At 39.1% G+C, this 28,000-nt stretch overlaps 1 protein-coding gene across 5 annotated transcripts in view; it reads left to right on the forward strand.

Moving 5' to 3' along the window:
* Positions 1 to 28,000, forward strand: part of SLC25A26 (solute carrier family 25 member 26) — a 129,284-nt gene that overhangs the window by 22,097 nt on the left and 79,187 nt on the right. For 4 of the 5 annotated variants that reach the window (XM_045990037.1, XM_045990033.1, XM_045990035.1 and 1 more), the window contains 2 exons: positions 13,745 to 13,849; positions 15,155 to 15,202. The exons of the other annotated variant lie outside the window; for it this stretch is intronic. In XM_045990037.1, the coding sequence (XP_045845993.1) occupies positions 13,745 to 13,849; positions 15,155 to 15,202 (153 nt within the window). The remainder of the gene's footprint in view (positions 1 to 13,744; positions 13,850 to 15,154; positions 15,203 to 28,000) is intronic. 5 annotated transcript variants of the gene reach the window in all.

A 28,000-nucleotide genomic window follows, 5' to 3' on the forward strand; every position in this document is an offset into this window, starting at 1 on the left:
AGAATCAGTCTGTCAACTTATGTAAAAAAGGCAACTTAGATTTTTATATGGATCACATTGAATCTGCAAATCAATTAGGGGACTCTTGCTATCTTAAAAATACTGAATTTTCTGATCTATAAATATATGATTTTCCATTTATTTAAGTATTATTGAATTTTTTCAAGTGTTTTGTAGTTTCACAATATAAGTTTTACACTCATCTTGCTAATTATTTCTTATTCTTTTTGGTGCTGTTCTAAATTAAAATTTTTAAAAATTTTATTTTCAGTTAGTTCATTGCTACTTATAGAAATAAATTCATTTTCTTATATTGATCTTGTATCCTCCAACTTTGCAGAACTCATTAATCAGTTCTAAAGCTGTTTGGTGGATTCTTTAGGATTTTCTATACACAAGATCATATCCTCTGCAAATAGAAGTAGTTATACTTCTTTCTTTCCATTCTCTATGCCTTCTGTTTCATTTTTCTTGCCCGACTGACATGCCTAAAAGCTCTAGTACAGTGTAGAATAGGAGTGGTGGTAGTGTGCATCCTTACCTTTTTTCTGATCTCAGGGAGAAGGCATTTAGTGTTCCACTATTAAGTATAAAGTTAGCTATGAGGTTTACATATATGTCCTTTATCAAATTGAGGAAGTTGCCTTCTTTTCGTAGCTTGTTGGGTGAATTTTTTTTTTTTTTAACACTGTGAAGGTTGAGTTTTGTTCATGTCTGTGTTCATCTATTGAGATAATTATAAGACTAGTTTTTTATTTTGCTGATATGGTGTATTACATTAATTGATTTTCAAATATTAAACCACTCATATGTTACTGGGATAAATCTCACTTGATCATGGTATATAACACTTTTTACTTAGTGCTAGGTTTTGTTTACTAGTATTTTATTGAGGACTTCTAATTTATTCATAAGAGATGTAAGTCTATAATTAATTTTTTTGTGTCTTGCTGGTTTTGGTATCAAGGTTAAATTGGTTTCATAGCAGGAGTTAGGAAGTGTTACGATATTTTAAAGGAAAGTTATTTTAAAGAAATGTAGTTAGATTAATTATATCATTGTAGTTGATGAAAGCATATCAGATTATTTCTGGGAAACCCAGGAGAAAAGGAATTATGGAGGAAATATTCAAAAAGCAGTGTCACTCTCTGTGATAATATGAATTGGTGAGGTTATGATTGATAAAGACAAAACATGATCTCTGTTCTTCTTTGGTATTTTTGTATCTTAAAAATTTATTTTTTGTATCTGTAATATATAAAACCCTCTACTTTTCCATTATTGTAAAATAAATTTCTTTTTTAAAGAATCTGTAGTATAGTTAACATACAGTGTCATATTAGTTTCAGGTGTATAATGCAGTGACTTGACAATTCTATACATTACTCGATGTTCATTGTGATAAGTGTACTCTTAATTCCCATTACCTATTTTACCTATCCCCCCATTCATCTCCTCTCTGGTAACCATCCATTTGCTCTCTACAGTTAAGAGTCTGTTTCGTGGTTTGTCTGTCTCTTTTCTTTCTTGTTTCTTAAAGTCCACATAGGCAGGAAATCATATAATCTTTAGATCCATCCAGGTTGTTGGAAATGGCAAGATTTCACTGTACAATGAATTCTTAATCTAAGAAATCTGTTGTAGGGTTCCTTGAAGAGTGTTGAAATTAGCCTAAGAGACATTAAATTCACTAAAGTGGTTTTTTATAAAACTTCCTTTGACATTGTTTTAAAAGGATTTTTCAGAACCCAAGTTAACTCCGAATTTTTTTTTTTTATTGCCTTCATGATTTACTGAAGTTAAAAAAGTGATGGGACTAACAGTGTATTAATTTTTGAGTGGCAATTGGTAATTCCTTCATGAGCTATGGACCCCTCTTGGAATCTAATGAAACCTGTGGCCGTCTCTCCAGGAAATTGAACGCGTGGGCATTTTGCATAGAATTTCTTTTTTTTTTTTTTTTTTTTTTTTGCATAGAATTTCTGGACGTTTTTATTCCCTCTACTCTTACCCAAAGTAAGAACTTCTGTGCTTGAATTGCACTGGAAAATTAGCTTAAACTGCAATTTAAAATCAGTTTATACTTAATTTAAAAACAATCCTTTAACCTATTAGCTTAGGTTTAGATTTTTTTGTGTGTGATTATGTTTTGGCTTTAGAACCTCATTATGTGCAGTATTTTTTGAGTGTGTGTGTGTGTGTGTATATATATGTATATATATATATGGATAATAAGTTGTGAGAGTTTCAATGTCTCAGGTTGTGAAAGTCTTCCCTTGTGACAGCTCTTGCCTCTCATTATTTTAGAATTGCATATTGCTTTAAGTTTAAATATTCTCATAAATTCAATATTTGGTTTGTATTTTATAGTATATTGCTCAGAACAGGCAGCAAAAAGAACTTGGCCTCTTACTTCATTTCACATAGGGCCATCTTGCCTGAAAGCTGGTTTACCTTGTTGAAGGATAGGCTTTCTTCACTTTGAAAACTTTGTCTCTTAGACTTCAGAAGAATATAAAAAGTGATATATAATTAGGGTAAGTAATGATTGTTAGATTAATTATGTAATGATACATATTTTCATATCTAGAACATACTGTATATTCTAATACCATCTGTAACTGACATTTAAAAAATACTGAAGCCTTTATTGTTGTATTGTGTATGTGAACTCTTGGGTGCAGGAGGTGGTGTAGGTGGATGTGAGCTAGGAAACAAGTGTCTGTAACACCGGAGATAAACAGTTCTGGGACAATCATATTTTTTAATTTTTTTAATTTTTTTTTTTTTTTTTTTTAAAGATTTTTAATTTATTTATTTGACAGACAGAGATCACAGGTAGGCAGAGAGGCAGGCAGAGAGAGAGGAGGAAGCAGGCTCCCCGCTGAGCGGAGAGCCCGACGCGGGGCTCGATCCCAGGACCCTGAGATCATGACCTGAGCCGAAGGCAGCGGCTTAATCCACTGAGCCACCCAGGCGCCCCGGGACAATCATATTTTTATTATGTCTCTTAGGATCTCTGTGGTCCCTTAGGTGGTGAGGCAGAATATCAGAGGCCTTTTTATATTTCCCGTGATGCTTGGAGAACTTTAAAAAGAGAAGTGATCAGTAGTGGATATATAGAATGACTTCATAGGTGAAACATATCTTTGATGTTGAGATTTGTTTGATTTTAAATTTAGTTACAGGGTCATCTGTTGAAAAGATTTTTAGAGTTTTTGTGGAAATGTTGATTCTGATGCTCCAGTTATCTTACTGTACTTTTTTTTTTTTTTTTTAAGATTTTATTTATTTGAGAACAAGTGAGAGTATAGCCCAGGGCCAGCAGAGGGAGAGGGAGAAGCAGACTCCCTACTGAGCAGGGAGCCTGAAGCAGGGCTTGATCCACCGACCCTGGGAGCAGGCCTCAGCTGAAGGCAGATGCTTAACCGACTGAACCATCTAGATGATCCTATCTTTGCACTATCTTAAAAAAAACTTCCAAACCATTCAGTATCTATTTTCTCTGTTTTCTTAATAAATGCTTGAGAAATGTATATACTGCCTTCCGATTTTAGTAACTTGTTTCAGTTTCATGGAGCATATATTTTGGTTTAAGATTCATACAGGTGTTGCTAAAAATAAGAGAAAGAAATGGATGAATTGTTTTAAAAAATTTTTAAAAGATTTTATTTATTTGTCCGAGAGAGAGAGAGAGAGAGAGAAAGAGCGAGCACGAGAGGGGAGAAATCAGAGGGAGAAGCAGACTCCCTGCTGAGCAGGGAGCCTGATGCGGGACTCGATCCCAGGACTCCAGGATCATGAACTGAGCTGAAGGCAGTTGCTTAACCAACTGAACCACCCAGGTGCCCCAGAAATGGGTAAGTTTAGGAGAAACAAATTTTCATGGGTAGAATAAAAAGGAGTGGAAAACAGAAACATTCATTGCTGTCAATGGTTGGAAAGGTATAGAGACATAGAGAAAATAGGTAGTTCAGTTGGGTGGTTGTTCCGTAACATTTACTTTGATAGAAGATTGTTGCACTGCAAATAGATTCCTTAGAAACAACACATTTTGTTGGTATCTACTGTGTCCACAATGACTTTGTTTTAGCAACTCTTAAGTATATGAGAGAAACAAAAGCACGCTGCCCTAGTAACTGTTCTCTATAGCAGCACCTTGATTAAAACTTAATGATGAATCAATAAAACTATAATTACAACCCTCTACCTTATGTTTGTAATTTGGAATACAGTGAAATCGATCACATAAGATTTAATACATAACAACAGTAAGAGAGGTGTTCTGTGCCATTTTTATGAGGAAGTTTGCTGCACCAAATCTCTAAATCCCTACCTCAATTATTTCACAGCTCAGCTTTCATCAGACACAGGAGACGCCCTGTGAGAAGTAGAATCTGTAATTAGATCAGGAGGGTTGGGGGCAGGTTTACTCTAATACAGCGGATGTTATAACATGACAGCAATAGTGATTTTTTAAAAAGTCTTTAAGATTTGACTTTCCCCAGGTCTTATCCTACCTTTTGCCAAAGTTCATGTTGTTTGCAGAAATAAAAGAATATTGAAATTTCTTTGCAGCCTAATGCAGCCAGTCTGAATTTAATGTGTGCCTGGGTGACCTGTATGGATGTCCTGATACACACAGATGCTGGTTGATTATCCTTTCTGGCCGCATTTTCATTTGCAACTGAGAAAGCTAACAAATAAATTGTATCATGTTTTGTAGATGCTTTGCCAACAGCCTCTGCCAGTAACTCTCCAAGTGTAGCCCAGAGAGCACCTAGTTTAGACTCTGTGGCCTGGGCAGTAGGTTACAAATGATGATTTTTTTGGAGATGGCACCAGGAACCCTGCATTTTAAATAAGATTCCTAGGTGGTTTTGGCGCTCAGTGATATTTGAGTGCCACTGATTTAGAGTTATCAAACATTTAAGTATATATATATATATATATATATATATATATACACACACACACACACACACACACACACACACACACACATACATACACACATATCTATATCTATATCATATCTGTATATCTATATATCCCACTACTACATATTTTGACTGAGTTGGTTCAGCAGGCCCACGCTCAGGAATCTGTTAGCTCCTGGGTGTAGTGGCATGAGGAGCTCCAGCCACATGCTGCTCAGAAGCGCAGTTCCTTGTGTCTTCCTCTGAGTTAGATCCGTGCAGAGCTCCTGAAAGGCCTAGTTTAGTAACTGGCTAGTTCTGAGGGTGGCACCTCTCCCCCCGCCCTGCCCTCAGCCTCCCCAGCTTCCCCACTGAATTGACTACTTGGAAGTTCATTCCTTGATGGAGTCAGGAGAGCTTGTCAGCAACAAAGCATAGTGCATATGTTAGTTACCATTGTGTTTCTCCAGGTGGGGATTTAAGCCATTTTTGATTGTGTCGTTAATATGTTTTAAAATGTATTTATAGGGACACCTCCTCTGGCTCACTTGGTGAAGTGTGCAACTCTTGATCTCTGGGTTGTGAGTTCAGGCCCATACTGGCTGTAGAGATTTCTTAAAAAAAAAGGGGGGGGGCGCCTGGGTGTCTCAGTCGGTTAAGCCTCTGATTCTTGGTTTCGGCTCAGGCCATGATCTCAGGGTCATTAGATGTAGCCCTGCATCAGGCTCCTTGCTCAGTGGGGAGTCTGCTTGAGATTATCTCCCTCTTCCCCCTCCACTGCTCGCACACACTGTCTCTTAGATAAATAAATCTTTAAAATGTGTGCAGTCGCATGACCCATCCATGGAGATAGGGTGAGTAGAAGAGAGGACAGCTGTCCCGGAAGTGAAGGAAGCTTTTTCACCAAGGAGGAAGCCCGCAGTGATGCTGCAATTGGAGTTGCTTATGTATGTATAGGTGAAGGAGGCAGAAATGTACAGGTATCACTAGGAGACTTGCTTTACAATTAGAAGCTGAGACCACACTATCAGCTAGTTAACCACGTGCCAAAACACGCACTTCTGACGTATTTAAGCACATGCATCATGGGGTTATGCTAAGGCAGCCTTTTGCCCTGTTCTGTTTATTTCTTAGTGTTTCTAGGAACATTTTTTTCCTTTCTTTCTCTTTTCTTAAAAGATTTTCTTTTTTTGCATAATCTCTGCACCCACCATGGGCTCGAATTCACAACCCTGGGATCAGGAGTTGTGTGTGCACTGCCTGAGCCAGTCAGGCTCCCCTGGAACCTTTTTTTTTTTTTCCTTTTTTTGCTTCAGGCCCTTCAGACATTTTAATAGCTTCCTAAGAACAATAAACTATAAGAATTACACACAAAAAATTATCTCAAGTATCTAAAAAGTAAGTCACTTTTCCCTGTCATTCTTTGAAGCCTGTCCCTTTCCTATCTGTTCCTCACTTGGACCTCTTTGATTCCTGTTATGTAGGCCGGTTTCCTTCAGCTCCTCTGTTTCCCCTGCCATGCCTGTTGCCCTTAATTGGAAGTGTGGATTTAGATAAAAAGTCCTTATTGTGCTCTAGGCATTGAGGATAAAATGACAAGGTGTGATACTGCCTTTAAGAGGCTTGCCATCTGCAGGTGGAGAAGGATGTGTAAGGTGTAAGTATACTCAGGGGTTACAGGTATTTTAAGAAAAGTGAGTACAAGGTTCAATGAGAGCCTGAAAAGAGAAGGAATAGTTGGTTTTGTCTGGATGGGTGTTGATTCAGGAAAGGCCTAATAGAACAGCTAATCCTCAAGCTGCATTTTAGGGTATGATTGTTAGGTGAGTGGGTGCAAGGAGGGGTACTCAGGGGGTACTGAGAAGTCCTTATGAGACGCTTTCAAGTTCTAAATGGAGTGCGGGTGTGACTGGGCCATCATGAAATGAGGAGGGCGGTGGGGCTGGATGGCCTGGGCTGCTGTGGAAGGAGTTTGGCCATTACACTTTGAAGGGCTGTGCAAAAGGGCAACATTGGTTGGGACTTTAAGGACCTCTCCTAGTAACTATGTGGAGGTGGACGTGGTGTTGGAATGGAGGGGAGGAAACTACTACAGAAGCTCTAGGAGAGAGCGAGAGATGAGCAGAGCCTCAACTCAGGCATGGCGTACAGAGAGAGAAGGTGAATTTGACGGCTAAGAGGTAGAATTGGCATAAAGCTGGTAATTCTTTCAAAAGCCCTTCCAAAAGCATTCCTCTAGTGCATATTTCTTCATGGATGCCTTTGTTACTATGTTTTGTGTGTGTGTGTGGTGCACATGCTTTAAACTCTCAGAGGGATCCTTGTGAGCTAAGTCTGCTAGTGCTTTCCAGCTGTCCCAGCCATCTGAGTCTAAGGAATGTGCAGAGAGGGGAAGAAGAAGGGGAAAGAAGGCAGGGCTTGGAAGTCAGTTCAGGCATGGCATGACCCATGTCTGATGATGACCCTGCTTAAAGGAGATGCATGAATGTGTAGAGAAATTTTTTAGAGAGGCTTTTATAAAGAAGAGTCTGTACTGCCATCCCTCCAGTGTTTTGTTTTGTTTCTTTTAAGATTTTTTTTATTTACATATTTTTAAAGAGAGAAAGAGTGTGAGAGAGGGTGAGCAGTGGTGGGGGGGGGGTGTGCAAAGGGAAAGGGAAAGAGAGAGAATCTCAAGCAGACTCCCAGCAGAGCTTGATGTGAGGCTCCATCCTAAAAACCTCGAGATCTTGATATGAACTGAAATCAAGAGTTGGCCACTTAACTGACTGAGCCACCCAGGTACCCCCATCGCCCCAATTTCTTGATGACCTCCTTTTTAAGCACACTTCAGATTGTTTCCTGTTTTATAGGTTTTCTTTCCCTGGTTTGCTATGCAGCATTGGTTCAGATGGTATTGATTCATGATCTAGGAGAGTGTTTTTCATTGACTGTCTTGTTTAGTTAGTGGTCAAGAGGGAAGGGAAGCTCTGTGTTGGCTTTTTGTTTAAGAGCAGTATCACTTTTTGGAACACAATTAAATTAAGCTCAGTTTTATAGAAATAGTGAACAAGACTTTCATGTAAGATGATGAAGTTGAAGTCGTTTCAAGCCACAGGAGTGTTATTCGGTCAGTTACTGCCATCACATTGTAAATGGAAAAACCAAGTACTTCTCTTCAAGGGACCAAACTAGTGAAGATATGATTAGCCACGTCTGCGTGAGCCTGCACTTTGTCAGTGACAAACCTTTACTTTCTCAGTTACTGTTTTGTTAAGATTAGGGCTCTTGGCTACATAAGGAAGTAAGTGCCACTATTACAAAACGGCTTTGATTTGTAATTGTGTACTCTTCAATATTTGAATGTCTGTTCAATGTCTGTCACTGGAAATTGGGTACATTTATTATATAACTAGAGAATATATTGAGGACTTCTGTAAAGAGGCAGTATATGGCTCATAGCTGGCAAGTAATACAGATCAGGGTCGAAACTCTGACTTGCCACATAGCCTATTTACTGTGTGTCAGTAGGCCATTTCCTTAACCTCACTGAACTGCTCTTTTCCTTATCTTAAAAAAAAAAAAATGGCTAATACTACCCTACACACAGTTCTTCTGAGGATGAAGTGACATATTACAAAGTACGCAGCCTCACATCTGATCTGTAAAGTGTCCAGTAAACGTTGGTTCCAGTCCATGCCACGGAAAGTACAATATTTGGCACAGTTGGAAAGTTTTATAGTTTTGGGAGGAAATCAGTTCAGAAGATGAAGAAATTAAAAATTTAAAGAATTTCAGTGACTCGTTGAAGGTTTCCCAGCTGCTGTGGACAGTAAGACATCACTGTGGAATGAGGAGTTAGAGAGCTGCTTCTCTGCATACTTCCAGGAACACCTTCATCGTCTACTTTCAATGGAGTACTTTTTAAATGGCAGAAGTGGTGCAAAACTAGAGACGAGATGTGTATTACTTGGGTAATATTGTGAACTCTGATCACTATAGGATTTTTCTTCTATTTTTAAAAGTTTTTTTTTTTTTTTTTAAGATTTTTATTTATTTATTTGACAGAGAGAGATCACAAGTAGACAGAGAGGCAGGCGGGGGGTGGGGGGAAGCAGGCTCCTAGCTGAGCAGAGAGCCCGATGCGGGGCTAGATCCCAGGACCCTGGGACCATGACCAGAGCCGAAGGTAGATGCTTTAACCCACTGATCCACCCAGGTGCCCCTATTTTTAAAAGATTTTTTAAAGTAATCTTTACACCCAACATGTGGCTCAAACTGACACCCCAAGATCAAGAGTTGCGTGCTGCACGGGCCGAGCTAGCCAGTTGCCCCGTTGTGAGTTTCTTAAAATAAGAAAAGGTCAGAGTTCTAAAATGTGCAATTGGTTACTGTGGTAGACAAAATAATGGTCCCCTAAAGATGTCCTAGACCCTAAAACCTGTGAACATGCTACCTAAGCATGGTGAGAAGAACTTCGCAGATCAGATAAAGTTAAGGATCTTGGGTTGGGAAGATCTTCCTGGATTATCTAGGTGAGCCCAATGTAATTATAAACCTCCTTATAAGAGGAATGCCGCAAGTGTCGGGGAGAGAGGTTTTAAGATGCTGTACTCTGTCCTGAAAAGAGAGAAAGGGACCACAAACCACAGAACGCAGGTAGCCCCTAAAAACGAGGAAATAGATGCTCCTTTGGAGCCTCCAGAAAGGACAGCACCTGGCTGGCAGTTGAATTTTAGCTCAGTAAGACCTGTTTTGGAATTCTGACCTCCACAAGTGTAAGAGTAAATTTGTGTTATTTTAAGTCTCTGAATGTGTGGTAATTCGTCAGAACAGCAATAGGAAACTAATACTGTTAGCATTAAACGCCAGTCTCCTCCACTGTGAGATTTTATGTGGGTCACAGTCTGTGCATCTGTCTGTGGGGTCTTTGTCACCTCCTGTGAAATCATGGCTAATTTCTGTTATGGAAAGGAACAAAATAGAAGAAGCCATTTCAGGCTTAAGTCTTGTGTAATATTGTATGAACATCCTTCAGAAACAAAACCTCAAAAGATGATGTCATTATTTTTGTTGAGAAGACTATTAACTTTCTGTCCAGAATGGAGATAATCAAGGACAATAGTTTTGTCAGACAAGAGAAGACTAATAGTTACAAAAATTAAATTTTTCCTTAATGCCTACTGACTATGTAAGTGGGAAGAGTCTTATAAGTAAGAAAGGTATGACGAACTTATGTTCCCCTATCCATGGATAAAATTTAAACCCTAAAGATGGTAAATTAGGAGTTAGAAATTGCAGTTAGGGTGTTTTATCACCTGCTGTGATTCCATTTGTAACCAGGAGATGGCAGAATTGACACACAGATGAACTGTTCAGTTATGGGGTTTTGATTTTAAATGATGGAATAGATATATATATTAATTTGGAAACCTGCTTCCCACGGTTTTGAGAATTACACAAAGAATGTGGAATAAAAGACAAGTAAGTAAATTATGCATTTGAAAAGTTTTTAGGGTGTCATGAAGTTTCTCTCCTTCATATTAATTTGCCACATTGGAGTTTACTCTGTGAAGTCAAAAGCAGCTTTTGCTTTGTGATTAAATTTTGGCTTATTCACCTTATTTAGGTTTCTCTGTTGCGCTTACTATAGATTTGCCTGTCAGAACTTGAAGAATTTGCTGATACTAAGCTTTGCAACTTTAAGTTTATTAGGTATATATAAATATGATAACTCTTTGATGAGAAATAATTCTGGAGATGATAATCAAAAGATATGGCTTTCACCCTTGCTTCCTAAGCCAAGTAGTACTCTAATCTTCAATAACTTCTGTCTCAGACTGGTATGTATTTAAACAGGCTGATAATTGGCTTCTAATTATCAGAGGCATATTAATAGGCTGTTGATTAGATTTCCCAGAGAAAAATAAGAATCAGGTCAGTTATTGTGAGCTGTGTTGGCATAGTTTGGGAAAGGATATAATGTTAATGGAAAGCAGTATCGGTGATGCCCAGTGACCTTGAAGAGTATTTCAAGAGTGAGAGGACAAGGGCGCCTGGGTGGCTCGATTGGTTAAGCATCTGCCTTCAGCTCAGGTCATGATCTCAGGGTCCTGGGATTGAGCCCCATGTTGGGTTCCCTGCTCAGTGGGGTGTCTGCTTCTCCCTCTCTTTCTGCTTCTCCCCTGCTATATGTGTTTCCTCTCTCAAATGAATAAATAAAATCTTTAAAAAGTCAGAAGTGATAGTGTGACAAGCTGGCAGTGAGCTGTGTGGTATGGAAGGTAGCTGTGGCAGTGAAAGGTCCAGAGACTGAGCAGCATCTCTCTCTTTCTCCTTTGCTGTCATTACCAAACGGGAGGGTGAAGTTCACAGTAGTTTTTCTCCTTTTCACACACTTAGTCTTATGACCTATAGTTCTGGATCTTGGTGTTTAATAAATACTAAAAGGAGACATTCAGCTCTCCCTTACATAAACATGTCAGGTAAGTTTTTATTTATGTCAGAGAAAGAAAAATCTTGATAGCAGCTTCATTCTAATAAATTTTTAATCCAATTATCATGTTTTTGGTATGTTTAATTCTAATGAAGCCAGTATTGCGTTTTAATGTTGATAAAAGATGGGAACATGTATTTTCTTTATGTAAAACCTTAGTCATTTTGTCTATGGATAGACCTTTGACATACAAAAGACTCTTGGGTTTAATGAAAATGCCACCGTTCCTGTGTCATGCTTTCAGTATTGAACCCTAGATTTGTGAGGAAAGAATGCTCTGGAGAATGGATTTACTGAGAGACCTGCAGATGACATTATTTCCTTTCCTGGAATCATAGTCCCGTAACATGTTTTTGTTCTTGTGCAGTGAAATACCCTGTTGTGGCTCACATTCAAATCCAAGAAAGATCAGAGTTAATAGAAAACCAAATAGAAGGCAGCAGAGTTACTGGAGGAAGTAGAGAGTGGCCTCTCTGTTCTCCCGAAATCGCCATGCTGTGCAAGTCAGGGGACCGTGCTGGCTGCTTTGTACCTCTTCAGTTAGTGAGATTGCTTTTCATCCCAGAACCTTTGCGAAGTTTTTGTTTTGCTTCTTTATTTTTAAGAGATAAAACCATAATGTAAGAACATGAGGGGTTATGAAGCATGAAGTTCCATAAATATTTATGCCAAGCCACACGAGTAGACATTTCCTATTTTCTTGACATATTGGGGTCATTCTTCACTCTTGACCTCTTGAATTGAAAAATCTAAGGAGTTAGTGAACCTTTTTCTTTCTTTACTCTTTCCTTTTTTATTTATTTTCATTTCTTTATGAGTGTTAGATGCTGGGAGCTATCCTTTTAGATTCATGTAAGCTTTAATAAACTTTATTTTCTGTCCTGGTTTATAAGTATGAATTTAAAAGTTTATACACTTATCAAGAGTAGCATGATTTATACCCAGTTTCAGGCCTTAGTGATAAGGTGTGTAATCTGTGTGTGTGTGTGTGTGTGTTTGCACGCACGTGCACATGCAGTTATCTCTAAATTCAAAATAAATATTTGTCAAGATTAATAAGTGGAATTGCATTGAAAAGCACATTTTATTTTATGATTTTTAAAAGATTTTATTTATTAGAGAAAACATGATTTGGAGGAGGGTCAGAGGAAGAGGGAGAAGTGGGGAGCTCCACTTGGGACTCCATCCCAGTGCCCTGAGATCATGACCTGAGCTGAAGGTAGATGCTCAACTGACTGAGCCACCCAGGCCCCCCCCCCCCCAAAATATTTTAAATTAGCCGTTTCATTTTATTTTCTCCCTCAGTTAAAATCTTTGGTCCAGAGTAGATATATTTACCCTTTGATATTATGTTAAGGAAAGTTACCAAGTTGTAATACCTATTGGTTTTAGAGAATTTAGAAATGCCAGGAGCCGGAAAAGTAGGAGAAATGTTACCTGTAATCCCAGTTTGTTTTTTCAAGTCTGTGTAACTATATATGTAGGTAATCTAATGTTCAGTACAAAGATAAAAATATTTTTAAAATTCTGGAGGAGAGCTTGTGTGGCTCAGTTGGTTAAGCAGTCGACTCTTGATTTCAGCTCAGGTCATGCTTCCAGCTCAGGTCATGTGGGATTGAGCCCCGTGTTGGGCTTTGCGTTCAGCACAGAATCTTCTTGTGATTCTCTCTCTCCCGCTGCCACCACCCCCCGCCGCCCGCACGCAAAGTAAATCAATGAACCTTTAAAAAAAAATTGTAGAATATTGGCTGATGACCAGTCAGGTGTTGAGTATGGACCAGTCAGGATTCTAGTCAGTTGGAATCCTAGAGCAGAGCCCAGGAGTACCTGGCGTTTCTCCTCAGTTGCTGTGTGCAGTAGTCAGTGGGGTGGCGGGTGAGGGTTGGGATGCTGAGGTGGGGAGCTAGTTGAGGCTGGGGTGGGTGGGGAGATGGAAGATGAGATGTACCCAGCTGATGAGCAGCTTTGCCCCTATTGATGTGCGCATTATTAACAATAGAGCAAAAGCCTTTTTGGTTCATTCTTTCAACCTATGTTCATGTGAACACTAGATGCCATTCTAGGCATTGGGGGTTCAGAGCACGTAATGTGTTTCTTGCCCTTGAGGGGGTTATAGAGAGATGGGCTTGAAACAACATGGCAGGAGGTTGAGGATCGATATAGAACAAGGGAGGGGAGGTTCTGGGCTGACAAAATAATGCATGTTCATTAAGGGTCTAAGGTTTTTAGGCTGAAAAAATACCTTAGATATCTTGCACTGAACCTGTACATTATCCCCTTTTAACCCTAGTTTTAAAATTTTCATAGAAATTACTTCTTTTTTAGGATATAATTAAATTATGTATTTTAGGTTGCCTGCCTGATACGGGTTCCTTCTGAAGTTGTTAAGCAGAGGGCACAGGTATCTGCTTCTTCAGGAACGTTTCACATTTTCTCTAACATCTTATATACAGAGGTGAGATGTGTTTTTAAACTTTTTTCCTTTTTGAGAAAGATTTTATAGTAGCTATTAGGAACATTGTGATTCTTATCCCAGGAATCTTAGAAGAGACCATAAAGCTAAATTTAATGCCGGATTACAGTACCTTTTTATGCTAAGATTATCTTTGCCTTTTATTTGTTTTCAAATTTTAATTTTGAATTTGCCTCCAAATTTCTAAACAACACATACAGAGTATCACTACTGTGTATGTGTCCTACATTGTAATTGTCCTGTAGTAGTTTCAGAATCAGACATGAAATAAATCGTAAAACTGTGAAGTGAAGAAAGATATATTAAAATGTTACTACAGGGGCACCTGGGTGGCTCAGTGGGTTAAGCCGCTGCCTTTGGCTCAGGTCATGATCTCGGGGTCCTGGGATCGAGTCCCACATCGGGCTCTCTGCTCAGCAGGGAGCCTGCTTCCCCCCCCCTCTCTCTGCCTGCCTCTCTATCTACTTGTGATCTCTCTCTGTCAAATAAATAAAATCTTTAAAAAAAAAATGTTACTACAGAACTTGAGGACCCATGGGAGAGAAGTGTAGTAATGGAGATAGGGACTAGCATCATAAAGTTTATATTAAAGTTATTTTTTTCCTTGTTAATGTTACATTATGGGTCAGAAGTCAGTCTTGCTGGCCCTGTTGGAAGGGACCATTGAGCTGCTTTTCTTGGAACTTTTACAGAAGGCTTTTTAAAAAAACAAACAAATAGTACTCAGTCACGTGGAAATTTTCAGTGAGTCTAGGTTTTAGAAAAGTTATTCTTCTTAATGGTCCCTTTGTCACTTTGGTGAGGAGGTACTGAGTATTTAATCACAGGATCATGAGATCAGTCCAGTCGAGTCGAGGGACCCTGTTGTAAATCATGTGGACAGTTAAGTAAGTCACGGCTTGTCCAGAGATATTTATCCCTGTGTCTGATTGAAACTATGAAATATAATTATGTTTTTATGTGAAGAGATGATTGGCATTATATATGCCTTTTTTGCTTTTGGAAATGTATTTATTTAAAACATCTCAAGTATGATTTTTCAAGCAGAAATGTTGAAGACAACTGAGGTAGTCCATTTGATTATTTTAGAGACATTCCTATTTTAAAGGGAGCTGACCTGAGCCTTGTATGCTTTAATTTATAACCTTTAACCTCTTACAGAACTGTGGTCATTGTGAATGTTTTAAAACTCTGACTTCAACAAAGGTAAAATTCTGACTAGAGAATGTCATTCAGAACTCTCTGCTGTTCTAGCTTTCTGAGCTCTTGGCCTTTTGTTTGTTTCAGGGTGTCCAAGGATTATATCGAGGCTACAAAAGCACAGTTTTAAGAGAGGTAACTCACTCAATTTCCAGTATTGAAGTGCAAAAGAATGATATGCTTTGTTGAATAAATTTATTCAGAGAAACGGCTTTAAAAAATTAAGAGAAATTGGGGGGTTAGGGGGATAGGAGAAGAATAAATGAAACAAGATGGGATTGGGAGGGAGACAAACCATAAATGACTCTTAATCTCACAAAACAAACTGGGGGTTGCTGGGGGGAGGTGGGGTTGGGAGAGGGGGAGGGGGTTATGGACATTGGGGAGGGTATTTGCTATCGTGAGTGCTGTGAAATGTGTAAACCTGGCGATTCACAGACCTGTACCCCTGGGGATAAAAATACATTATATGTTTATAAAAAAAAAAAAAAATGGAGGGGGAGGCGAACCATAAGAGACTATGGACTCTGAAAAACAACCTGAGGGTTTTGAAGGGTCAGGGGTGGGAGGTTGGGGGAACAGGTGGTGGGTAATAGGGAGGGCACGTTTTGCATGGAGCACTGGGTGTTGTGCAAAAACAATGAATACTGTTACGCTGAAAAAATAAATTAATAAAAAAAAATCAATTGGGGAAAAAAAATTAAGAGAAATCATGATCACTTCTTAAAATACTGTTTAGTCTTATCCTGGTTCTTAATCTAATGAATGGGCAGAATGGGTTTGCTGAAAGAGCAGTCTTCCTGGTCAGAACGGCACCCAGCCTGTGGTGTGGTTGTTGCTGGGGTGGCGGAATGTCTGCTTTGGCTGAAATAGTAAGAAACAACTGCTAAGGGTAAGATACCAAGTTAATTACCAGAATATACTGAATTAACAAACACTTGGTGATGAAAGAAGCGCTTGAGGAGACAAGTGTCTCTAAAGTCTGTGTCGTGTGGTCAACTCTTGTCTTCCCAATAACAAGGTGTGATGAGCAGGGGCATTCCATTGGGACTGGGGTGCTCAGTGTGTGCCCAGCAGCCACTTCACTTCTTGTGATTACTAAGAAAGTCAGGGATTCAGTATATTTCTTCTGCTGTTAGTGGAAAAAGCCATGATATCAGAATCTTCCTGTAGGAAGTATGTCTTAATTTTTGCCTCACATAGAGGACAATATTTTGAAGTTTAAAAGTTGGTTTATGCAAGATTTATGACAGTCTTTGTCTGGTTTGGGATATAATTTTCTTTTCTTTCTTTCTTTTTTTTTTTTAAGAGTTTAAATCCTAGGATTTTTTTTTTCAGCTTTATTGAGATATAATTGACAACTAAACTTGTGGGGTATTTAAAGTGTACAATGTGATTATGATTTGATATACCCCCCCCCACATATATATCTAATGAATGGGTAGAATGGGTTTATGTGTGTGTGTGTGTGTGTGTGTGTGTGTGTGTCTATATGTATACATTGTGAAAAGGATTGGGACTTAATTTCCTATTAAAGAAAATACAAAGGGGAATCTGCATACCCTTGCTCTGTATTCTTTTTTCTACTTGGAGTTCCCTGGGTACTAAAATATTTGCATTTATAAAAATGTTTTTAATTTAAATAAATATTGCTGTAATTAGCAGAACATTGAAATTGTCGGAAATACCTAGTTTTATTCCCAGGTAGTTCTTGTGTGGTTTTTTTTTTTGTTTTTTTTTTTTTACTATAGATGGCAATCTTTTTTATGAAATACCAGTACTGTTACATGTTATTTAAAGCTTTGATTTCCACAAGGTAACAGCCTTTAGTGTAGGGTGGTGTGGTTGATGTAGATCTTAGAAAAACTTCCTTTGAAGGAAAACTGAATGTTTCAAAATTAGTTTATTTGTGTGATGGTGACTTCTGTCTCTCAAAAATATCACCCACACTGTATCTTCATTCTGTAGTTATTTTCTGACTCACAAAACGTGTGATTTACTCAGATTTCACTGGGGAACAGCAAACCAGGGCGGCATTGAACCTTTTTTATTTTTCTGAGAGATGCTGAATAAATGAATATATTTACATGCCAGGCAATACTGGTTTTGCATACAAACAGATAAAACACATGGTTACAACTGCATTTTGGTCTTTTAAAAATTTGTTTTGACATATGTCATACTAGTAATTAATTTCTAGGCTACAGTTTTTGCAAATAGTGTGACCCTACTGAGATGACTTTGTTTACTGAAAATGGCATTGCTTCATTGGAAATTTAATTGGGGTCTTCTGCATTATATATATTCATAAAAGATCCTTCAGAACTGATTTTAGCTGAAATATTGCTTTTGTACAGATTCTCTGATAGAACGAGAGAAGAATTATCACTGAATGAAACATAGCTTCTTTTCAAAATGAGAAAAATAAGAAGTGATACATCTGTTTTAAGCAGAATTTTTACATTATAAATAGTTTCAATTCTTACATTATTCTGACACCAATACCAATTTTTTTGCGAAGAGCTTCTTTGATTGTTTCAATAAGAAAATACATTGAAGCCGTAGTGAGAATCACCAGGAAACTTATATGGTTATTCTGTGTACAATTTTTTCTTTAAAACAAGCTTTATCTCCCTAGTGGTAGCCCATTAGAATGAGATTGAAGTTTGAATCCGTGCATTATAAGATAGATTATGTGTGTTCTTTAGATTTTGTGAATGCCGTCACTTTTTTTTTTTTTTTTTTTTACTGCATTTGATGTTTGTGGAGATGGCATGCTTACCCCTTATGTTCACTTCAATTATTGTAGTTGCTGTGGATTGTGGATGGGGTGTAAGCAAGGTCAGTGGATTATACTCTGTACCTCACCCTTTCAGTATTCGTTTGTCTCATGATCTTGGCCAAATTAGATGCGACTAGACCCTGAGCTGGAGTGGCGTTACTGTAGTAGGATGGAAATGGGGAGCAAAACCACAGCTGCTTCCCTAGCTGGACGGATTTCAGAGCATCCATTGTCCTGAACGTTCTGTGGAGGGCAGCCTCACAGTCTTGTATGTGAATTAGAAGGACTTCTAAAGAGGAAGAAAGCTGAGAAGTGCAACTTGTTTCAAAAGAAGTAAGAATAAGTTAAGCTTGGCAAATAGCACTTTATCCGCAGATTCTACTTAGCCGTCATTTTAAGGGTGCCTCCTGTGTGTTGGGCACCATGCAGAATGATTCTTCCCTCAAAGATTCACATTCGTGTGGGAAAGCGGCTAGGAGTAGACAAGTCACCGTGCCGCAGTGATCTGTAGGACCAAATGTGGCTGAGATGATAGAGGAAGCAGTGATTGAATATACTCAATTGGCATTTGTTGCATTAATACAGATGAATTGTTGACCTTATTCTTGGAGTGGCAGTCAGAAACAGTCTAGGAGACAGGCAGCTGTAACATCATGAGCAAGAGCATAAGGGCGTGAAAGCACCTGTGTACCTTGCCGAGCTCACTAGCAATGGCGTTTCCATGCCCACAGAAGAGGCAAGAGTGATTTCCCTCTCCCTCTCACCAAGCAAGGATGCCGCAGGGAGGCACTCAGCCAGGTGGGATGTTTGTTTGGAGGAGAGGTTGGGCCTCTCCCCAGAGCTGGATGCCGGCCAGGGGACTGGAGTCCCACACATGGGAGAGGGCCTTGGAAGAGCCTGGCACGTGTCCAGGATTTGGGAGGTAATTGCTGGCATTTGACTCTCGTATGAATAAATCTGATGGTAAGATGGTGGTTGGAGCTGCCTCAGTGGCAGCATGTTGCCGTTGTGATCGTGAATGACTCCCGGGTTCTCTTTGGTAGATGACAGTCGCCACTATAGAGAGCTGAGACGGGTGAGGATGACACCCCCCCCCCAGTCTTGCACCCAGGATTCAGTGAAAACAGGTCTCCCTACAAACTCTGACACATGCAGTCAGAATCAGGCAGGCCAAATGCATCACTCAGCCTGTTCTGTAAGTTCATTGAAGCCCTAGATCCGTCCCTTTAGCCCCCACGCAAATCACCACTGCTGGCAAAGTTCACTCTCAAGTGGAAAAGGCAACTTTTCTCATGTGGTTACTTCTTGTGTACCTGAGATAGTAGCGTTCCCCCTAATGTGGTGGCTGGAAATGGGGACCTTTAGGACTCAGGCCTCGGGATTGCCCTTCAGTGTCTACCCCAGCTCTGTTGTTTGCCCTTCAACCTCTTGATGTTCTGTAAATCTCAAGTGTATCCCACCAGAGACACCCTGTCTTGGGTGTTTCGCTGCTTGTTTGTTTCTTTAGCCAGCATATTTTGGAGGTGATTTTTTGGTCACTTCATAAAGATCACCCTCTCGCTGTTACGACTGCTGAGTGCTCCACCGTGCCCACGAGCCTCCGGTCACACTCTCTGCTCGACACTGCACACGTGCTGCAGAGTGTGTTCTTGTTCTTGTGTCACTTCAGACATGGCCGAGGATGTTGGTGGGTTCAACACCCAGATCGAGATTGCTTGGCTGTCGGTGTGTGGCATTCGTAATTTTGATGCCTGTGGCCGCATCGCGCTGCGTGGAAACAGCAGTGGACACTTGGGCCAGGATTGCAGGAGCTCCTCCGCTCTGCCTTACCAACGGTACCAGCAATCTGAGAGTGGAAAGCTAATCTCACCGTAGCTGTAAATCTGAGCCTGAGCGTATGAACATATGTCCAAGATCTGCTTTATCTCCTTTACTGTGAACCGATTGTTTAGATTATGTTTAAGTCCCTGTGTGAATGAGATGGAGAGATCCATGTGAAGGGCTTTCTCCAGAGCCCGTCACACGGGATGCGTTTTGTATGCTTAGTAACTGAGGGCTTTTGACAGGAAATAACACCTAAGTGTGAAAGACACCTCTGCCCCAAGCCAGCTGTCTGCTCTTGGCAAGTTGCTTAACTTCTCTGAGCCCACGTTTGCCCATCTGCACTAGAAACCTCACATAGACTGTTCTCGGTGAAATCTCCCAGCAGTCTTAGGAAAGAGGTGTTACAGCAATAGGGTCTGCCAGGGGACTTGGATGAAGAAACCCGACTCTAGGTTGTGAGGTCCTTGACCAGCCACACAACCTTGATCCGTCTGTATTCACACATCCAATGCCATTTTGTGATGACGAGTAACAATCGTGTTTGAGTTAGAGGCCAGCTGTTGGTATTACTTGTAAAGCTCCTCAGCTGCGATTGGAGAGCGTTTTATTCAAACGTCTTCTAGAGAGGAATTTTGTATTCAGTAAACAAATTGTAACCTGCGGCTGATTTCATATTCACTGGCTACTTCTGTAGGAAAAACAACATGCTGGTTATGATAATGTAAAGTTGCCCTAATTGGTGTTTGAGTTGGTTGGAATTACTAACATAAATACGTTGGAACAATTTTTTGATTATTCTCTTTTGGGTCACATTGATAATTTACTGGAATTTATTTCCCAGATAGAGGAAGGCTTTCTCACTGAGATTGCAACAGTTGAATGTTTTCCATGGAAAGATGTTTTGAAGCAACTATAGCTAGAACTTCTGTTACTTATTTAAGGTCCTTTAGCCTTTGTCTGCTTTCATTACTGTAAAAAGAGAAAAACAGTGCTAGCTGATAAGAAGGGCTTTTTTTTCTCCTGGTGTCGCTGCTGTGTATCTGTGTATGTTTATGTGAAATTGTTTTCTTTGATTTCCTTCTTTCTCTTGTGGTTTGTCCTTACCTTTCAGTTCTTTTGGGTTACGTACAGTTATGCCTATGAATTTGCCTTGGAAAGAGCTGTTGGATTTTTGCCTCTCTGTAGCATGCACAGTCTGTAGCATAATGCCTTCCACGAAATTAGCACTCAAGAAATATTTGTTGGTTTTTCCATTCCTTTAAGTCTGATTAATTTTTAGTCAGATGCTGCTGGACATCTTGACCCCTTCAAAGTGGTGAGGCTGTTCTGAGGGGACTGGGAATTAGGCAGGGTGGTGAGTCAGCCTTTTGATCCACTCCATTATGAGACCTTTGCTTTAGATAGCTGACGAAATGGCAGAGTGTATAGTTTTCCAAGATTTCATTCTTCTTAAACCTTGAAAAAAATTGTTGTTATAAGCCTGATTTCATCAGAAAAGTATTAATTGCTATAATAATTTACTTATTTTCCACATCTGAGTAATTCCACTGAAAAGGGAAAAAGGTGATTATAAATCTTTCCAAACTTTGAATGTGAAATTGTTTTTTCGCTTAAACTCCAAAGCAAACATATTGAACCCTGTTTTAATCCTACATAATTCATTTTATTAACTATGACCAAACAGAACATCTGTTAAAATTCCATAATGTTAGCTTCATGGGAAAAGAAAAAAAAAATTGGTTTGGTTTTGGAATTTTTCCATTGTTTTATTGTCCAGGCTTTCAGTAGATATGTAATGGGACATTCTTATTAATGGGAATATTAAACAAATGCAAATGAAATACCCCCTTTAATCACAGAGGATTATAAAATGAGTCCCTTGGTTGCATTTACATTATTATAACTATACTGTAGAGGTATTCTATGAAGAATGAGTGATGGTTCAGTCTATGAGAACCTAAAATTATTACTTCTCACATAAGGATTTTAGCCTGCAGTTTTTCATCATCTCTTAAATAAACAAACATTTTCAGAAAGAACAATTTAGTAAAATTATCTTAATATAGAAAAATTACTCCAGCCCTTCAGTGCATATTTTCTCATGTTTTGTTTACAAGAAACCAGCTGCTATTTACTTTGCTCATTCTTTGGACACATTTCCTTTGCTCTGTGCAGTTTGGAAAATGCTGCCTGTTTCCATTGTTGCACGATGGCCATGCTATCCTGAAGGGACACCAGTTCCTGTGTATAGGGTTTACTGGGATGTAAACGCAGTATACTGACTCTTCGTATGCACATAAGAAAGCTGCTGGTTAAAGGTGGTAATGATCTCTTAATTTTTCCTTTTAAGTGGTAACATCATAAGCCATTACGTTGAAGGACCTCTCTCTCGTTTGTGTTTTTCATCCTATATGAAATATCCTCTTCATCTTTGTTTGTCAGTGTAGATTGCATTTAAGCTGCAAATAACAGAAAATCTGACTACACTGGCTGTTGCTGATAAGAGCTTTTCCCCCTCCCTCTATCATAAGAAATCTGGAGTCACTGAGTTTGAGGCTGGTATACTGGTTAGATGAGAGCATACAGGAAAAAGCCTCTTTCATTCTTCTTGGTTGACTTTAATACTGTGGCTGATTTACTCATGGTCATAAAATGGCTGCTCCATTTTAGGCATCACGGCCCCCTTCCAAGCATGAAGGTTGGGAAGGGCTGGGGGCTAGTACTGACTGGCCTGTCATTCTATGTACTTGGAAAACAGAGCTTTCTTGGGCCAGGTGTCTTAGTGCTTTCCTGAGTTGAAGGGGAGTGGAAAGTTACATGTAGGGAGTGTAGGAGGTGAAACCAGGCAAACGGGATTGGGACTGCTGTTATTGAGTCACCCTGCAGTGTCTGCTGTATTCTGGCTACTCATGTTTTCCTAGCTCAAGTTCCATTTCTTCAGAAAGGAAACCATATCATACACCTCCCACTTCGTCCTGTACTTGGGTTCCCTCTAAAGGATGTCCAGAGCACTTATCTGGACCACAATTTTTGGACATTTAATTCTGTTCTGTAAACTGTAATGTCTGTTCTTACTCTTTGTTGCCTTTGTTTTTTGGGCACCATTGTGGAAGCTCTTATTTAAAAAACACTTGGTGGTCCCTTTGTAATTCTGAATTGTAATTCTGAAAATGAGAGTTTACTTCAAAGTTACTTATTTTTTTATACAGTTTTGATTTTAAAGTTAAGATCTCAGACTACCTCTGTTGATATGTGTAGGTAGACACTTCCCTTAAAAATATATATAAATCAGCTTCCTAAGTACTTAACCTGTTCCATTTTTGGTGCTAAGTTCTTCACATACAGTTTTTCTTTCTTCCTTCCTTTCTTTCTTTCTTTCAAAAGATTTTATTTATTTATTGGAGAGAGAGCGAGTGCATAAGTAGGGGGAGTGGGAGAGGGAGAAGCAGGCTCTCTGCTGATTAGGGAGCCTGATGCAGGGCTTGATCCCAGGACTCTGTGATCCTGACCCTAGCTGAAGGCAGACACTTAACCAACTGAGCTACCCACATGCCCCCACATGCGGTATTTCATATAATCCTCCCAATAATCCAAAACATTCCTATTTTGTAAAAACTGAGGTTTGCTAAGGTTGTGGTTTACTCAAAGTCTTAGATCCAGTAAATAAGGAAGGGAACTGAGCACTCCAGAGCCCATGATCTGAATCCCTGTGGTCAGCTGTGTATTTTGCATTTTATATGCAAATAAATTTTTCTAGGGAGGAAAGTATTTCAAATTAGTCGTATGTTTCTTTGATTCTTATACCTCTAAGTAGGCACTAGTGCAAGGAGTTTGGGGAAAATAGGTTCTCAGCAACCAGGAGCCTACCTGACTTTAAAAGAAAAGTTAGAGAACTAAGCCTAGAGAATCTGCTTTGATTGAGATGCCCCGAAAGGATGGTAGCTCACAAGTACGTATTATCCTGTATGTCTACATGATTAGCTCTTAACGGTCAGGCAGTAGTTTGCCTGTCCCTTCTGGAGGGGCCTGCTGTGACGTCTCTAGCTGAAATGCACCAGCCTCAACCACAAGCCCTCACTTGGTATCCTACCTTTGCATCCTTATCTGAAATAATCTTTTCTTATTTATAAACTTAGTATCTGCCTCCCTCCCGCAACAGAAATATATGCATTGTGAGGGCAAGTGCCTGTTGTGTGTTTGGTTACTTTCTGTTAACTCAGCACCTAGAAGACTGCTTGCTGTGTAGCACATCAGAAGATACTTAATGGACAAATCAGTGACTTAATCATACTTACTTCTTAGAAGCACACTGGTTTTAAAGTACTTAGATATTTAAAATCTCTAGCAGATGCTCAGACTAAGTTGGATTTGGCAAGGATTGTGGAATCCTCACTTAATTCCCAGGCAAGGTAGTGGTTTTTTGCCATGTAAACTTTCTGCACTGCAAATGAGGTTCATTTTCTTCTTGTCTTTTACCATATTTCCTGAAGCGTTGTTGCTATGAATATTTCATGTATTTAAAACACTTTTTTCAAAAAAAAAAAACACTTTTCAAATGATGGAAATAGCAAAGATAGTACTTACGAAGAAAATCCTTCATCAGACATAGGCAAATGACATACACTGAACACTGTGGGTCAGAAATTACTCTTGAGAGTCTGAGTAGTGTATAATATCTTAATGTCTGAGCAAACATTATCTTATAAGGAAAATTAGGGAACAATATTAAGAAAACTAAGTTTGAAAGAAAAATCTAGAATCTTAATATGTAATTCAAGTATTGTGGTTGAAGGGAGCCATTTAAGGGATGAAAATGATTGAAACGTATTAAAAATAATTGTGTGTTTGACTTCCTGGTTGTATATTACCTTAGGATTATATGATTTTAATAGTTACAACTTGAATTCTGATCAGGTACTTCACATATATTTTTCTAAGCTGCAGCTAAAACTCTAGGGTGCTCGTCTGTTTTATAGAGAAGTAAGCTGAGCCAGGGAGTATGTGGCAGGCCTGGAAGCCTGATGGGTTGGTTACACTCTGCTTCCTGCTCATGTTTTGCAGATAAATTCACTGTTCATTCCTCTTGGAATTTTTCAGTAAACCAGGAAAATAAAGTGATTTGAAACAAATCTATTGTCTTGAAGTAGAGCACAATTTCTGAGGCTTAGGATTCTGAAACGTAGAAATGGAACCATATACACAAGTAGAACACAACCAGATGTTTCTGAATTGGAATTAATATGGTTTCAACATCCTTCATCTAGGCTTTCTGAAGATGGCTTAAAAATGCTTAGACTGATTTCATACTCTGTCCTCTTTTCTTCCATGGGCTTCAGCATGTGTTCTGAGAAAACAACACAGTAGCGGGAAAAAGTTGATCATCTTTGGCATCGAAATGATTTTGGTATTTAGCTAAGTAATTAACAGATAATTTATTGACGAGTGGAGAAGGAGAAAGTGGAGAGAGAGAAAGCTGTTTCTTTTCCTTTGTGAAATAGTTGGCTTCTTAAATTGAGGTTCGTCAATCTGAATACAGAAGTTGTATTCAGAATAACCACTAGAGGGTGCACAACGCCTGTGTTTTAAATGTTGGCGGCAGACAGTTTAAGTGAAAGCTCCTCCTGCGGTGATTGCTTTGGTACCTTTAAAAACAGTTCATATTAAGAAACGAAAATCCAAGCATAAATAGTGTTTTCCAGTCCAAGGTTCCTAAATAAATAGATTTATCTTTGGATAAATGTATGCACGGATTTTAATTTGGGTTTGAGGTTTTAAAACTTTGTCATGGAAAAACGTAAAGATACACAAAAGTTGATGAGTAAGATGGACCTCTGTGGGCCCGTCACTCAGCTATAGCAAGCACCTGCTCTTGGCCAATATTGTTTCACCTGTACTCAGACCCAGCCCCTCTCCTAAAATTATTCTGAAGCAAATACTACACATTACCTTATTTTATTAAAAAATATCTCATTATGTATCCAACTTTACAGTTGAAAAACTTGACAGATGCTCCCTCATTCAAGTGACCAAGTTAACAGCATCACTAACAAGGTCTGTTGACATCCAACATCCCCAATATGATGCACCCAGAAGAGCACAAAACCACTGCTGTGATCTTCTGCCTCCCAGAATGCATCATCTAACCTGATCATGAGAAAACACCAGACAAACTGAAATGGAGAGACTTGTACAAAATTGTCAAGGTCTTGAAAAATAAAGTTGAAGGAATCGTCAAATGTAGCAGGAGACACAAGTGAGTGCAGTGTAGGATGCTGGACTGGACTCTGGAACAGAAACGGTAGTAGGAAAGAAAACCGGTAGAATTCAGGAAAAGTGTAGAGTTTAGCTACTAGTGTAGCTGAAATATTAGTAACTGGTTTTGATGATCATATTCTGGTTATTTAAGTTGTTAACATCAGGGGAAGCTCGATGCAGGGTATATGTGAACTCCTTGTACTATGTTAGTGACTTGTATGGATGTCTGGAAGTTATTTGAAAAGATAGCTGAAAAACAAGGAACGCTAGAAGACATTGAATGAAATACTTTATTTTTTAAGTGATCTTCTAAAATAAGGACAAGTTAAACTTAAAACTTCTGTTTTCATTTTTATCCAAGTAATGCTACATGGAATTGGTAACAAGTCCAACAGTGTGGAACATAGGCTGAGAAGCAAAAGTCTCCTATCTTTCCATCTCCGTTTCAATCTCACTCTCTGGAGATAACCTCTTTTCTGTATTAAACTGTTTCTGTGCTTAGTTCATCTTATTATATCCATCTTTCTGGATAATATATTTAAACATTTGTTTCTTAATTTGTCAGCCTTAGATACAATCTATTGACTCTTTGGAATGAGGTATGTGGTTTAGCTGGCTTTATGCTCCTGCCCAAACATACCTCCTTGTAGCATTCCAGTTCCATAAATTTTATTACTTTGGTTATTTTAGAAACTTTAAGTCATATATTTGTGTCCGTGTTTTTTATCCGATAAACTTTCAGCATCTTGTAACTTTCTGTTTGAGTTGAGGCTGTTACTTCTTTTTACCTCCTAACCCTCTTTGACTTTCGAATTCCACTTTCTGGAATGACTCTCCTGCTGCACTTTACTCCAGTTGGTCAAGTTGCCTGGCCGTTTCACCTTGCCCTTCATCCACAGTCACTTCTTCCATGATTCTTTTCTGGATTGATTTTCAGAGTTGAACATGGTGAATGCTTAGTATTATTTGAGACTTCATGAAGGATCACCTGGCCAAGTAGTGTGCTGGGGTTGTATAGTTGACCTTCAGACGAGTGTGGGTATTAAGAGTGCTGTTGCCGTGTGCAGTGGAAATTGTGTATATAACTTTAGACTCTCTCAAAACTCAACTACTGATAGCCTACTGTTGGCCAGGAGCCTTACTGATAACACATATCTTATTTATTACATGTTTTATATATTACCCTTTTTTAAGGAAGTAAGCTAGAGAAGAGCAAGCGTTAAAATCGGAAGGTAGAGAAAGTACATATAAAGGTACTGTACTGTATTTATGTATATTAAAAAAAAATTACATGTAAGTGGGACCAATGCAGTTTAAACCTGTGTTGTTGAAGGGTCAACTGCATTTCCTTTTTTTTTTTTTTTAATTTTTTTTTTAAGATTTTATTTGAATGAGAGCAAGCAGGGGGAGGGGGAAGAAGAGGAGGGGAGAGGCAGAGGGAGAAGCAGACTCTGCATTGAGCAGAGAGCCAGATACAGGGCTTGATTCCAGGACCTGGGATCATGACCTGGAGCCAAAGGCAGACACTTAACCAACTGAGCCACCCAGGTGTGCCTGCGTTTCCTTTAGTATTGGTCTTGTGTTACTCTGAAAGACATTTCAAATAGACTTGTCTTCCTGCAGTCCATCAGTTACTAAAGTTTTTTTTTTTTTAAGATTTTATTTATTTGACAGAGACACAGCGAGCGGGGGAACACAAGCAGGTGGAGTGGGAAAGGGAGAAGCAGGCTTCCCACTGAGCAGGGAGCCCGATTTGGGGCTCGATCCCAGGACCCTGGGACCATGACCTGAGCCGAAGGCAGAGGCTTAACGACTGAACCACCCAGGTGCCCCAGTTGCTAAAGTTTATCTCATATTTTAATTTGCTGAACATTTTGGGGCATGGACTTCTGGTTTTTCTCTTTGAGGTTTCTAATTTTTATTTTTTTGGTGGGGGTGTGCATTTTTTACCTTTTTCATATATTGAAGTGTGACAACCTCAGAATCGTTTCGTTTCTTGTAGTGACCTTTTCCCTTAGGAAGCTTGGAATCTTCTATCATTCTGTGCTTACCTGGTGTGGTCACTCACGGTA

The sequence above is a fragment of the Meles meles genome, chromosome 20 (genome assembly GCF_922984935.1).
Source record: "Meles meles chromosome 20, mMelMel3.1 paternal haplotype, whole genome shotgun sequence".
NCBI classification, from domain to species: domain Eukaryota; kingdom Metazoa; phylum Chordata; class Mammalia; order Carnivora; family Mustelidae; genus Meles; species Meles meles.